Source organism: Narcine bancroftii, chromosome 8 (assembly GCF_036971445.1).
Source record: "Narcine bancroftii isolate sNarBan1 chromosome 8, sNarBan1.hap1, whole genome shotgun sequence".
Classification (NCBI taxonomy): Eukaryota; Metazoa; Chordata; class Chondrichthyes; order Torpediniformes; family Narcinidae; genus Narcine; species Narcine bancroftii.
Window position 1 is genome coordinate 146466551 of NC_091476.1, and position 14515 is coordinate 146481065.

Consider the following 14515-nt stretch of genomic DNA (forward strand, 5'->3'; position numbering starts at 1 on the left):
ATGCCTGAAATAGGTATTGTATCCTTGGGAAAATGTTCATTTTAATACAGTTTATCCTTCCTATTAGTGTTAGTGGTAAGTCTTTCCAATGCTCTAAGTTGTCCTGTAATTTTTTCATTAGTGGATAATAATTGAGTTTATATAGATGGCCGAGGTTTTTATTTATTTGTATACCTAGGTATCATATTGCTTGCATTTGCCATCTGAATGGTGATTCTTTCTTAAATTTTGAGAAATCCACATTATTCATTGGCATTGCTTCACTTTTATTTGCGTTAATCTTGTATCCCGACACTTCTCCATATTCCTTCAATTTCTTATGTAATTCTTTTATTCATATTTCTGGTTCTGTTAAGTATACTATAACTTCATCTGCAAATAAACTGATTTTATATTCCTTGTTTTTTATTTTTATCCCTTTTATTTTATTTTCTGTTCTTATCAATTCTGCTAGTGGTTCTATAGCTAACGCGAACAATAAGGGCGATAGTGGGCATCCCTGCCTTGTTGATCTGCTTAAGTTAAATTGCTTTGATATATATCCATTTATTGTCACTTTCGCCAATGGCCCCTTATATAATGCTTTAATCCAATTAATATATTTCTCTGGTAAACTGAATTTTTGTAGTACTTTGAATAAATAATTCCATTCTACTCTGTCAAAGGCCTTCTCTGCATCTAAAGCAACTGCTACTGTTGGAGCTTTATTTCCTTCTACTGCATGAATTAAGTTAATAAATTTACAAATATTGTCTGTTGTTCGTCTTTTTTTAATAAATCCAGTTTGGTCTAGATTTATTATTTTTGGTACATAGTCGGCTAATCTGTTTGCTAATAGTTTAGCTATTATCTTATGATCTGTGTTAAGTAAAGATATTGGTCTATATGACGCTGGTGTGAGTGGATCTTTCCCTGTCTTTGGTATTACTGTAATTATTGCTGTTTTGCATGAATCTGGTAAGCTTTGTGTTTTATCAATCTGGTTGATTACTTCCAGGAGGGGAGGAATTAACAAATCTTTAAATGTTTTATAGAATTCTACTGGGAATCCATCCTCTCCTGGTGTTTTATTATTCGGTAGTTTTTTTTAATTATCTCTTGTATTTCTACTATTTCAAATGGTTCTGTTAATTTATTTTGTTCCTCTATTTGTAATTTTGGTAGTTCAATTTTAGTTAAAAATTCATCTATTTTGTCTTCTTTCCCTTCGTTTTCAGTTTGGTATAATTATTTGTAGAATTCTCTGAAGTTTTCATTAATCTCCATTGGATTATATGTGACTTGTTTGTCTTTTTTCCTTGATGCCAATACCATTCTCTTAGTTTGTTCTGTCTTAAGCTGCCATGCTAGAATTTTGTGCATTTTTTCTCCTAGTTCATAATATTTCTGTTTTGTCTTCATTATGTTCTTCTCCACCTTATATGTTTGTAGTGTTTCATATTTTATTTTTTTATCTGCCAATTCTCTTCTTTTAGTTGTGTCTTCCTTCATTGCTAATTCTTTTTCTATATTTGCTATTTCCCTTTCCAACTGCTCTGTTTCCTGATTGTAGTCCTTCTTCATCTTGGTTACATAACTTATTATTTGCCCTCTGATGAACGCTTTCATTGCGTCCCATAGTATAAACTTATCTTTCACTGATTCCGTATTTATTTCAAAGTACATTTTAATTTGTCTTTCAATGAATTCTCTAAAATCCTGGCTTTTAAGTAGCATGGAGTTTAATCTCCATCTATACATTCTTGGAGGGATGTCTTCTAACTCTATTGTCAATATCAGGTGTGAGTGGTCTGATAATATTCTAGCTTTATATTCTGTTTTTCTTACTCTGTCTTGCATGCGAGCTGATAACAGGAATAGGTCTATTCTTGAGTATGTTTTATGTCTACCCGAATAATATGAATATTCCTTTTCCTTTGGGTGTTGTTTCCTCCATATATCCAAAAGTTGCATTTCTTGCATTGATTTAATTATAAACTTGGTTACTTTGTTCTTTCTGTTAATTTTTTTCCCAGTTTTATCCATGTTTGAATCCAAATTAAGGTTGAAATCCCCTCCTATTAGTATGTTCCCTTGTGTGTCTGCTATCTTCAAAAAAATATCTTGCATAAATTTTTGATCTTCTTCGTTAGGTGAATATACATTGAGTAAATTCCAAAACTCCGAATATATCTGACATTTTATCATTACATATCTCCCTGCTGGATCTATTATTTCCTCTTCTATTTTAATTGGTACATTTTTACTGATTAATATAGCTACTCCTCTAGCTTTTGAATTATATGACGCTGCTGTTACATGTCCTATCCAATCTCTCTTTAATTTCTTGTGCTCCATTTCAGTTAAATGTGTTTCTTGCATGAATGCTATATCAATATTTTCTTTTTTCAGTAAATTTAGCAGTTTCTTCCTTTTGATTTGGTTATGTATTCCGTTAATATTTAAAGTCATATAGTTCAACGTAGCCATTTCATACTTTGTTTATCTTTCCTTTCCGTTTCCTCATCATCACCTTTCCTTCTTATCCATTTCTGCTTTCTTGTTTTGAACATTTTATAAGACAGCATTTCTAAAACATCAAACATTTCCCTTATTCTCCTATCTAAAATGTCTTTAACCCCATTATCCCCTCCCCTTCCTGAGTTGCCCTTTATCCCTTGTCGGGCAACCACATCTCCCCTCTCCATTTGGATTTGCGAATTCTCTCGCAAGTGTCAACTGATTTCGCAGTGACCGTAACTCCTCCCCACCCAGCCCCCCCAGAAAAGATTTCAATTTTCATATATAACAAAGGTCACTCTCTTAATTCCCTCCTTACTTCCTCTCTTCCCTTTCATTCCCTTATTAATTCTTATTTATACTCTATATATTTTCCTTTAAAAACGGATACACTCATGTACACACATATATACATACACACACACACACACACACACACACACACACACACACATATATATATACCCATATACACACATACATATAGTTCGTGGTCATTTTTACTCTCGTTACATGTCTTCATCTCTCTGTCTGTCTTGTAGTTGTTCTGCAAATTTTCATGCTTCCTCCGCATCCGAGAATAGTCTGTTTTGCTGCCCTGGAATAACTATTTTAAGTACTTTAGCATAAATTTATATCCTTTTTTCCATAGGATCACTTTTGCTGTATTAAACTCCTTCCTCTTCTTCAGGAGTTCAAAACTTATGTCTGGATAGAAAAAAAATTTTTTGACCTTTGTATTCCAGTGGCTTTTTGTCTTCTCTTATTTTCTTCATTGCTTTCTCCAATATATTTTCTCTTGTTGTATATCTTTGGAATTTTACTAAAATGGATCTTGGTTTTTGTTGTGGCTGTGGTTTCGGGGCTAATGTTCTATGTGCCCTTTCTATTTCCATTTCTTCCTGTAATTCTGGTCTTCCTAGGACCCTGGGGATCCAATCTTTTATAAATTCTCTCATATTCTTGCCTTCTTCATCTTCCTTAAGGCCCATTATCTTTATATTATTTCTTCTATTATAATTTTCCATTATATCTATCTTCTGAGCTAACAGCTCTTGTGTCTCTTTAACTTTTTTATTAGATTCTTCTAATTTCTTTTTTAAGTCCTCTACTTCCATTTCTATGGCTGTTTCTCGTTCTTCCACCTTGTCCACTCTTTTTCCTATATCTGACATGACCATCTCTAATCTATACATTTTTTCTTTTGTACTTTTAATTCTTCTTTTTATTTCACTAAATTCTTGTGATTGCCATTCTTTTACTGATTCCATATATTCTTTAAAAAAAATATCCATTGTCTTATCCTTCTTCTTCCATTTCTCTATGTTCTTCTTCTTCTTCTTCCTCTGGGTTGGTCATCTGTTGTTTCCTTGATTTCTTTTTACTCTTTTCTTTCTTGTTCTCGTTGTTTTCTATGTTCTCTTCTTGTTGTTGTGTTGTAGCTGTCATTCTCAGCCGTGGAGATCAACTCCTCAGCTGGTCCCCCCTCCCGTCAGTGTTTTTTTTGTCATGCGTGGTTGCGCACTTTTGCTTGGCTCTGCGAGCCATTTTTGTAGTCCCGAGCTTGGGACTTAAACTGACCTTAGGGAGCAGGTTTATCTCTCCACGGCGGGCCTCCTCGGACAGTTAAGGCCTTCGCCTTCTTCTTCCGACGTCCTTTCTTCTTCTCTTCTTCCCGTTGCTTTCGACTTTTTTTTCTTCACTGCCATTTTCTTCCCACCTTTACTTTCACTTTATTTTAATTTTTATGTTTGTGCCTTTGTGTTTTCTGTGTTTTTTTAAAACTTTTCCGGAGAGGGCTGGAGTTCCCTGACTGGCCACTACTCCATCACGTGACTCCTCCCCTTTTCTTTAGCTCCTTGAAGAATTTCTGTTAGATGAATTGGTAACGATTGAAATAGGTATTGTACCCTTGGGAAGATATTCATTTTAATGCAATTTATCCTTCCTATCAGTGTTAGTGGTAAATCTTTCCATTGTTCTAAGTTTTCTTGTAATTTCTTCATTAATGGCTGATAATTTAGTTTGTATAGATGGCCTAGATTATTATCTAGTTGTATACCTAGGATTCAGATTGCTTGTGTTTGCCATCTAAATGGTGATTCTTTCTTAAACTTTGTGAAATCCGCATTATTCATTGGCATCGCTTCACTTTTATTTGCGTTGATCTTGTACCCCGATATTTCTCCATATTCCTTCAATTTCTTATGTAATTCTTTTATTGATATTTCTGGTTCTGTTAAGTATACTATGACATCATCTGCAGATAGACTGATTTTATATTCCTTCTCTTTTATTTTTATCCCACTTATTTTATTTTCTGTTCTTATCAGTTCTGCCAATGGTTCTATAGCTAACACGAACAGTGAGGGAGATAGTGGACATCCCTGCCTAGGTGACCTGCTTAATTTAAATTGGTTTGATATATATCCATTTACTGTCACCTTCGCCAATGGTCAGGAACCATAGGCTTTAATACTCATTAGATTTTGGCTGGCCCAACTCCATGTGCTCAAATGAATGGAAGGGGGCAGGGAGGTCGACCTTTATGTCAAGGTTACATGGGGAGGGGTACATGGGAGTCATCAATGGGCAGGCCAGCCACTTATGTACAGAGCAGCAGCAGTATATACATATCATTACATTCACTCCCTCTTTAAAAAAACAAGACCCAGTCCTAGAAGTTCAGCCAGTCAGACGGCTTCCTCTGCCACTGTGACCTGAGCAGCTCTGCTGGGGGTGTACTGGTCAGCTCTGTTGCTGATCGGGTGTCTTGATTTGGGGGGGGGGGGGGGCAAGGCTGTCACAGAAGTGGGTGAGGAATGGTTGTGGGGACAGTCCTGGTGGTCAGCTTGGGAGGGCAAGGGTCCCGAGCATGTGGTGTGGGTGCCTGGACGGGCACGATAGCCTGTACCAAGTCACTGTAGGGGCCAATGTGTTTGTATGTGGTGGTCGGGGCTGGGGGTAGGTGGGTGTCTCTAGCATGCGACAGGTCCCGGACAGGGATTGTGTACTCATAGCTGTCATGGTACTAGATATATGCGTATTGTGGATTTGCATGCAGGAGCTGCTCCTCTTCCACCAACGGGTCAGTCTTATGGCCCCTCACGTGCTTCCTAAGCAGGACAAGTCCCGGAGATGAGAGCCAGGGCGGCAGAGTGGTTCTGGTCACCAACCTCCTGGGTAAGGAAAATATATTCATGAGGGGTCATATTTGTAGCAGTGCATAGGAGAGATCGGATGGCATGGAGTGCCTCTGGCAGGACTTCTTGCCAGTGAGACATTGCCAGGCCTTTTGACTTAAGGGCCAGGAGGGTCGCCTTCCAAATGGTGGTGTTTTCTCGCTCCACCTGGCTGTTTCCCCAGGGGTTATAGCTCATAGTCCTACCAGTGGCTATTGCCTCTAACCAGCTGGTACTGCCGCAGCTCATCGCTCATGAACGAGGACTCCCAATCACCATGAATATAGTCTGGGTAACCAAAGAGGGTGAATATGCTGCGGAGTGGCCTGATAACTGTGGCAGAGGTCACGTCGGGGCAGGGGATGGCAAATGGGGAATCTGGAGAACTTGTCTATGCCATTGAGGAAATAGTCATTCCTATTGGTCGAGGGCAGGGATCCCTTGAAATCGACACTCTGCCGTTCGAAAGGACGTGTGGCCTTGATGAGGTGTGCCTTGTCGGGCCTGAAGAACTGAGGTTTACAGTCTGTGCAGACCCGACAGTGTCTGATCAGGGACCTGACGACCTAAAGGGAGTATGGGAGGTTCCGGGCTTTTATGAAGTGGAACAACCTCATGATTCTGGGGTGACAAGTCATCGTGGAGGGACTGGAGGCGATCGAGATGCATGCTGCTGCACGTCCCCCAGGATAGGCCATCTGGGGGATTGTTGAGTTTGCCTGGCCGGTACAGGACATCATAGCTATAGTTGGAGAGTTCAATACTCCACCTCAGGATTTTTGATTTTAACCCGCAGTTTTGTGTTAAACTTAAGGCAATGGCCCATTGGTCCGTCAGCAGAATAAATCTTTTCCCAGCCAGGTAGTGACGCTAGTGGCGCATGACCTCAACGATCACCTGAGTGCTGTGTTTTGGGGCCACGGAGGGTGTGTGTTTATTTTTTAAAAAAAAAAGCTACTGGCCTGCCAGCCTGGTGGAGAGCAGCAGCCAGTGCGAAGTCGGAGGCATTGCTCTCCATCTGGAATGGGATGGATTCGTCCACTGCATACATTGTGGCTTTAGCAATATCTCCTCTGATTTGGTTGAATGCCACCTGGACGTCTGGTGATAAGGGGAAGCTTGTGGACCTTACTAAGGGGTAGGTTTTATTGGCATAATTGGGCACCCATTGGGCATAATTTAAAAAAAAGAACCTCAGGCACTCTTTCTGCATCTTGAGGTTGTGTAGTATCGGGAACTCCATAAGGGGATGCATGCAATCGGGGTTGGGACAATGACACCATGTGCCACGATGCATCCAAGGAGGACCAGGTAAGTGGTACTACACACACACATTTCTCCTTGTTATGAGTCAGATTCAGGGACTTGGCTGTGCTGAAAAATTTTGCCAGGTTCATGGTCCTGCTGGTCATGGCCGCAGATGGTGACATTGTCAAGGTAGGGAAATATTGCTGTCAGTTTATGCCTGTCTGCCACCTGATTCATCTCCCTTTGGAACACTGAGACTCCGTTGGTAACTCCAGAGGGGACCCTGAGGAAGTGATAAAGCCTGCCATCTGTTTCAAAGGCAGTGCATTTACAGTCCTCCAGGTGAGGGGGGTTGGTAGTACGCCGATTTCAGGTCAACTGTGGAGTACATGTTGTACTGGGCTATTTTATTGATCAGGGCCAGGGAGGGGGTAAGCATCTAGTTGGGTGAAGCAGTTGACCATCTGGCTGTCATCTATCACCATGTGGGGTTTGCTCCCGCCCCTGGGTCTGGGCCCGCCACAGGCTCGACCTGGGAATTATGATCACCTCCACCAGGAGTCGCTGCACCTCGGACTTTATAAATGCCTGATCCTCGGTACTATAGCGCCTGATTTTTGTCGCGATGGGCCGGGAGTCCGAGGTCAGGTTCTCGAATAGTGATGGAGGATATATGAGGACGGTGAAGAGGCCACAGGCGGGATCCAGCTGTCAGGAGGAGTGGGTTGCAAGATGGGGGTTGTGTACCATTATGGGTGGTTGCAGTCCTCCGAATGCCATCATTACACTCTTAAACTGGCTTTGGAGGTTGAGGCCTAGGAGTATCGATGCACAAAACTGTGGCATCACAAGTAAATGAAAGTTATCATAGCATTCACCCTGCACCCTATCTCCACTGATTGGTCCTTTGCGGCCATAGAGATGGTGCCGCTCGTGGGTCTGACAGAGAGAGAGTTTTTGGGAATGAAAAAAAAATGATTTGAGTAAATGGCAATACAGGGTTGAAAGACTGAATTGCCTACCCTTAATGAAACTAAAATGTTGATTTTGCACTAAAATTGTAGTGTCTGCACTTTCCTGTTTAACTTCAGAAAGTTGTGAAGACAGTGCAGCACTCTTACAGACCAGCTCCCCACTCCCCCATCAACTCCATCTTCATCACCTGCTGCCTTGGCAGAGCAGCCAACATATTGAAGGTCACATCCCTTCCTACTCATACTCTCCCATGTGCTCTTTAACATCCATTCCACACCCCCCCCACCCTCCCCACCTCCAAGGGAGAAGATACAGAAGTCTGAAAATATGCAGCTCCAAATTCAAGGAGAATATTTTCCCTTCTGTTACCAGTCTCTTGAATGGACCTCCCATCATATTAGATTGCATCTCACCTTCTTTAGCTGCACCCCTTTCTCTTTAACAATTGGCCCTGCATTTTTGTTTATTGTAACACTGTTTTTCATTCTTGCCCTGTTGTACAATCAGAGAAAGTGAATATTGTTGTATTTACTGCTCAAATGACAATCACCAAATGCCACTTCAACTGAGATAATGTGAAAAGTTTTGTGTACAATCCAACACCGAGAGCCGGGCAATGTTCATGGGGAATCTTTGTCTGCCTTATTGCAGACTAAAGACAAGACGTTTCTGTTTTATGACATGACAATATATCGAATTTGATCTGATCTAAGAAAAACAGGGTGGGATAAAGGGCAGTTAAAAAATGTGCAATGGTGTCACCTTTTGAAATTTCAGAGTCGGATAAAGGCAGGAAAGAAACTGTCCTTTAATTTGGAGGTCTCTGTTTTCAAGAGTGTATTTTCTGCGTGATAGAAATGACTTGGGTGGGATGGGGCCTTTAATATACTGGCAGGAGTTATGGATGGAGCCAATGGAGAGAAGGCGGTGTTCACAATCCTCTGCAGTTTCTTGAAGTCTTAGGTTGGGCATCCAGGCAGGATCATCTCTCTGGTGGACCTGAAAAAGTTGGTTAGAGACCTCAAGGAATCTTGAATTCCCTCAGGCTTTTGAGAAAATACAGTATAACTTTAGGTGAGGAGAATTAACATCTGGGAAGGCCATAACTGTACTTGTGCAGCTTCTCCAAGAACTTATGTCATTGCAATAAGTCATCTTCACTCCTGGAACAATGCCTTTGTCGTCCCAATTAGCAGTGATCTCTCTGAACATTGCCCAATCTCGCACCATTATATTTTCTTATTGGTTCCCATTCCCCCCCCCCCCCCAATAGTAAACTTCAGGTTCCATGTCCTGACGCACTCACTTCAAGTCTGTCTCTCTGAAGCCCCTATCTTGGTGAAATGAAATGACCGAAAGTTGAGGCCAGTGCAAGTTTTTAAAAGACAGCACCGACTTGCAGGAGGATGCTCGGGCTTCAATGCAAAATGAACCCTGCTCAGGTGGAATGAAAATATTTCAATTTACTTCCGACCACATTTTAAAAAAAAAGCACTGACCCCGACGTGATTTGAACACGCAGCCTTCTGATCTGGAGTCAGACGCGCTACCGTTGCGCCACGAGGTCCTGCCGGCAGAGCGAACCGCGGCGTTAATCAGCTGACTCACACAAAAAATACGGTCACGCACAGTCGCCCTGGGGGGAGGAGCGTCCCCTGTCAATCAAGGAGTCTGACGACGGCGGGAGCGATTCAGCTCACTCAGTGGTGGTGACGTCGCTTTCTGGAGGCGGGGTGATTGGTGCTGGCGCCGCGGAGCCCCTGTCTTTAAGGCCAGGCAACCCCGTGCCTCTTTCTTTCGGTGACCATGGCGGACATCTTCAATAAGGTGGTGTGGCGGTGCGGCGTGTTTTCCCTCCCCTTTCTCGTCCCTCTTCCATCCACCGTGGCCGGCGACTGCTGCGCAGCAGCACCAATGATCGGTCACTGAATGACCGGCTCGGGGAGGCGCACCCGCAGCCTGGGTAGGCCCAGGCTGCGGATGGGCCTACCCAGGCTTTCCTCCTCTTCCACCCCTCCACCCCCCCCCCCCCCCCCCCCCCGGGTTTCATCAGTGGCCGCGAGTAAGGGAGCAGGGCTGGGCCTGATGCTGGCTTGTCCGGTTGAAATCGAGCATCCTCCCGGGCAAGCGAAAGGCCGGCCTGGGTCCCTTGGCCCAGCGTGGCTTCGCGGAAGCCGGGACACCGAGGTGGTGGGAGTGAACGTGAGAGGAGCTGGAGGCACTCAGCGCGTCAGGGCCAGTGGAGTGACCCACGAGGCTGCTTCTCCGCTCCGAGGACGTGGTTCAGATTGGGGCCAGGCCGTGTGGCGCTGTGTGAGGAGCCAAAGTCCCTCCGCCCTGGTGAATTAGGCTCTGTTAATTCGCTGGGTGAGGACATGGGCGTCGAGTTTTGAGAGCAGGAGGGATGACAGATGGGGAAACAGTGAGAGAATTCACCACAGCTTAAGGAGAACTTGTTCAGTGAAGGCAACCCTCCAAGAGATTTTGCAGTAGCAGTGAAACAAGAAAGTCTAGACACTGGTTGAAGTAAAAATGCTCACCAGGCCAAACAGTGTACAACACTGCATATAGCAATGTTTCGGGCTTGAGCCCATCATCAAGGTATAAGAGTTTCTGCAGCATTGTGCTTTTACTTCAACCGTGCTAAAACTTGTGTGTTTTACTTTTTACGAGGCGTAGAATCAACCTGCTGTCCGAATTCTGCAGATCGAGCTGTTCGACAGGCTGAGTTTTGCCTGCAATTGTTGTTGAGCCAATTTCAAACGTTAGCAGCATGTGTTGAGAATTGGAGTGGGAGTTTTGGGGCTTCGTGTCCTGTTCCATAAATCTTACACATTTTTCTTTATTTCCTTCAGGTCCTGCTCCTCGATGGCCGAGGGCATCTCCTTGGTCGCCTGGCTGCTATTGTGGCCAAACAAATCTTAATAGGTATTCAATTAAGGAAATGTGATCACTTTGTAAGGCATTTTGTTTTTTTCATGTCTATGAGGGATGACTTCCTTTCAAAAGTTTCAGTGACAATACTTTCATGTACTACCATCTGAGACTTGATTTGTGCTGTAATCCACATTGTTTAAAACTTTGTTTTTCTCTAAAGGCCATAAAGTGGTCGTGGTGAGGTGTGAAGGGATCAACATCTCTGGCAACTTTTACCGAAACAAACGTAAGTCTACGTGCCTGTAGATCTATTCTGTGTGATTATCACTTTAGTTGACATGGCTGAATTTTTAGACTGTTTCTGTCTGTGATGAATTATTGTTCGAGTTTAACAGCAATGAGAATACCTCACATGCACTACCATCTGAGACGAACAGTCAAGTTAAATTGTATTGAAGTTACAAGCAAACTTTTGATTTGGTATGTTTGTAATGATGTTCTAAATTAGATATGTAGCGGTTAAATAAAACTGACAAACTCTTTATTTTTGCTCAGTATTGGATTTGTTCTGCATTTACATACCTGATTATCTTTTTATGTAGTTAAGTATCTTGCTTTTTTGCGCAAGAGGATGAATACAAATCCTTCTCGTGGCCCATATCACTTCAGAGCACCAAGCAGGATCTTCTGGAGGACTGTAAGAGGTGAGGTAATGCACTGCAAAAGGTCAGCATTTATTCATTCCTAACTGCCCTCAACATGCCAACAAACTGCTGTAGTTTTCCACAATGCAGTCTGGTTTGAATTCAGTGATCACATTTGGAATGGGGTAATTGTGTTCTTCGATAATGTGATATATTGGTTACCCCTCCATAAATCTCTGTCCGTGAAGCCAAATCAAAGAAAAAAGAAATATTGGTTAGAGCTTAAGTTTAATGTAATTAAAGTTCTGAGTAAAAACACAATGCTGGAGTTACTCAGCAGGTTAAACAATGTCCTTTAAATAGCAACGGTAAAAAAAAAATAACTGACATTTTGGGCTTGAGTCCTTGATCAAGATATGGAGGTGATCGAGCAAAATAGTAAAGTGGGGGAGGGGGAGGTCTTCTGAGAATTAATTGGGCTTAATGACCTGAAACTTGATGGGCAGACAGTTATGCAATTAATTGTGCAGAGTCCTGTTCATGGTGGACCAGTCTACAATCTACGCATCTCTTCACTACCTCTTCCCTCATCTGTGGAAGATTAGGCCATATCTAAAACTAGAGTGAAAATAAATTCTAAAAAAACTGCAGAGGTTAAATTGGACTTTTTGGATAGCGTGAGATATTTCTTCATCTTCCTAATTTTGTTGGATTTTTAGTGATAGTGAATATTTTGATGCTTATGTGTGTAAATAAGGGTTGGAGCTAAGATCTATCTTTTTCAGAAAAGCAATATGGAAAAATTGCTGTTTTTTCCAACACGTAATTTTTTTTAAATTATACTGTGATTTAAGGTATGTTGCCACATAAGACAAAGAGGGGTCAAGCTGCCTTGGACAGACTGAAGGTCTTTGATGGGATTCCTCCTCCCTATGACAAGGTGATTGGAAAAAGAATTGAATAATTCATGCATAATCTCTGTCACTGATGAACTATTATACCTACATTGTTTGATCTTCAGAATGAGAACAAACTTGTTACTGAGACTGAACGAAAGATCTTCAGGTTTGGTTTTGTTCTCTTGCTTTATTAATCTGTGGAATTTGCATTTTCAGAGAAAACGCATGGTTGTACCAGCAGCGCTGAAGATTGTGCGTTTGAAGCCGACTCGCAAGGTAATGTTGAACATTTGTTCTGGGGAGAGGGGAGGCTTTTAAGTGTGGATTAAAGACTGCATTAAAGAACAGTTATCTTACCCAGTTTCTTGCTAAAATTGTGCCAGTTTGCCAAAACCTGCAATTCTTCAGATATATTTAATCTGACCTCTTTAAATCTTAAATATGTTTTATAGTCTGGCTTCTACCACTGTTGCAGGGATGAAACGAGTCATAGTCACTGCACTGTCAGCATTTTTATGCTAGTTTTAAATGACCTACCATAGCCATGGATAGGCACCTCAGTGCAGTAATGGTAGCATGTCTGTCCATGGCCTCTTATACTTCCAAATTGTGGCCACCCACAAATTGGAAAAATTACACTTTCTATTCAGTCTTGGCCGTCTCCAGTAGGCTGCATCATTGACTTTTCTGATTTCTGTTGATCCCCCTCCTGTCTTTTTCCCTCACCCTCCATCTCTTCCTTCTATCAGAGAGCTATCCTTTGCCCTGTCTCCTCTCCACCTATTGTTACATTTTGCCAATTAGTTGTTGCTCTTCCCCATCTGCCTGACTTTCAACATTCCTGATGAGGGGCTCGGGCCTGACTGTCATTTGCTTCTGATGGATGCTGCATGATCTGCAGTTTCTCAAACACTTTTATATGGCCCACTCGTGCTACTCTGTGTTCTTAATGCCTGTTTGTGTAAAAGTGCCCGCTGTTAATTGGTGATTTGAAAGTAGGTATTTGATGCTCGACTTGCAGAAGACATTTTAAGCAGGCTAGATGTAGTCTAAAATGTTTCAGTACATTTTGTATTCCAATTTTTTTCCTTACAGTTTGCCCTTCTTGGTCGCCTTGCACATGAAGTAGGTTGGAAATACCAGAGAATCACAGCCACTCTTGAAGAGAAGAGAAAAGAAAAGGCCAAGCTTTACTATGAGAAAAAGAAGAACATTACAGTGAGTAATGATTATGTAGTTTTCTTCCAGGTTGGAGTTTGAAGTAGTTTGCTGACTACTTTCATCTAACTATTTGGCCTTGATCTTTCTCTCCTGTCTGTTGAGTACCAATTGTTAGTGTGATGGTGATTTTTATTATGTACCAGCTTGTTATGCTAATAACTGCTTTATAAATTCTTCTTTCAGAAACTGAAGATGTTGGCTGAGAAGAATGTTGAAAGTAAAATTGCCCCGTATACGGAATTCCTAAAACAACATGGTGTCCTTGTTTAATATATTCACTTTGAGGCATTGATAATTAAAAAAATAGAAAAAATGGTTCTTGGTTCATTTAGCATCTTGTAATCAAACCTTGTGATAAAGCTTTAAGGCCAAATTAAGTTTATTTGTCACAAAATACCTAGTTCAGAGAGGATTGTTCTTCTGTGAACAAGCCAGTTGTATCTAGCATTTCAAACATCCATGAAATTTGTATAGGAAAGAATCGAGAACTAGCGGCTCATTTAAGATAAATACAATTTTTTCAGTTATGTTTGCAACTCTCCTTATAAGATGGTGAAAATTCTTAATAAGCCATAATTTTATCAAATTGCATAGCAGGTCTAAGTCGCCTCTGTGCTCTTACTTTGTGACTCACCTGGCCAATCCTTTGAGCACCACCACCAAGGTGTGATTATCTGAGGTGCTGGGCATCTGGATTGAAGGAGTATTGGAATGCATCAAAAATTGGTTGCAACAGATAACCTAGTTGAAACAGAATTTGAGATCCTTGCCAATCACCCAGCCATTTTCCTATTTATTTACCTGTACAACAAAATGAATGGCATCAATAGAGGTGCTGCATTACTGTACTTAATGGCTACTTCTGTGTTTGGTTGGACAAACATCAAGTCTCACCAAGTACCATCTCTCTTCACAGACTTGGGTCCAGGCATGAATATTCCTTTCAACTATGACATTCCATTTAATTCAC

General features: G+C 41.6%; 1 protein-coding gene and 3 non-coding genes across 4 annotated transcripts; 3 read left to right on the forward strand and 1 right to left on the reverse strand.

The window, feature by feature from the left end:
* Positions 1-9399: 9399 nt before the first annotated feature.
* On the reverse strand, positions 9400-9471 carry trnaw-cca (transfer RNA tryptophan (anticodon CCA)). Its single transcript has one exon. It is a non-coding gene; the product is annotated as a tRNA-Trp (tRNA).
* A 195-nt stretch (positions 9472-9666) lies between these two features.
* rpl13a (ribosomal protein L13a) lies at positions 9667-14072 on the forward strand. Its single transcript, XM_069895190.1, has 8 exons — positions 9667-9731; positions 10760-10832; positions 11002-11067; positions 11384-11485; positions 12280-12365; positions 12541-12600; positions 13420-13542; positions 13729-14072. Exons 1-8 carry the CDS (start codon positions 9711-9713, stop codon positions 13813-13815), a joined length of 618 nt encoding a protein of 205 aa, XP_069751291.1. The 5' UTR covers positions 9667-9710; the 3' UTR covers positions 13816-14072.
* LOC138742195 (small nucleolar RNA Z195/SNORD33/SNORD32 family) lies at positions 11142-11215 on the forward strand. Its single transcript, XR_011343984.1, has one exon. It is a non-coding gene; the product is annotated as a small nucleolar RNA Z195/SNORD33/SNORD32 family (small nucleolar RNA).
* Positions 12402-12476, forward strand: LOC138742198 (small nucleolar RNA SNORD34). The gene has a single exon (XR_011343987.1). It is a non-coding gene; the product is annotated as a small nucleolar RNA SNORD34 (small nucleolar RNA).
* Positions 14073-14515: the final 443 nt, after the last annotated feature.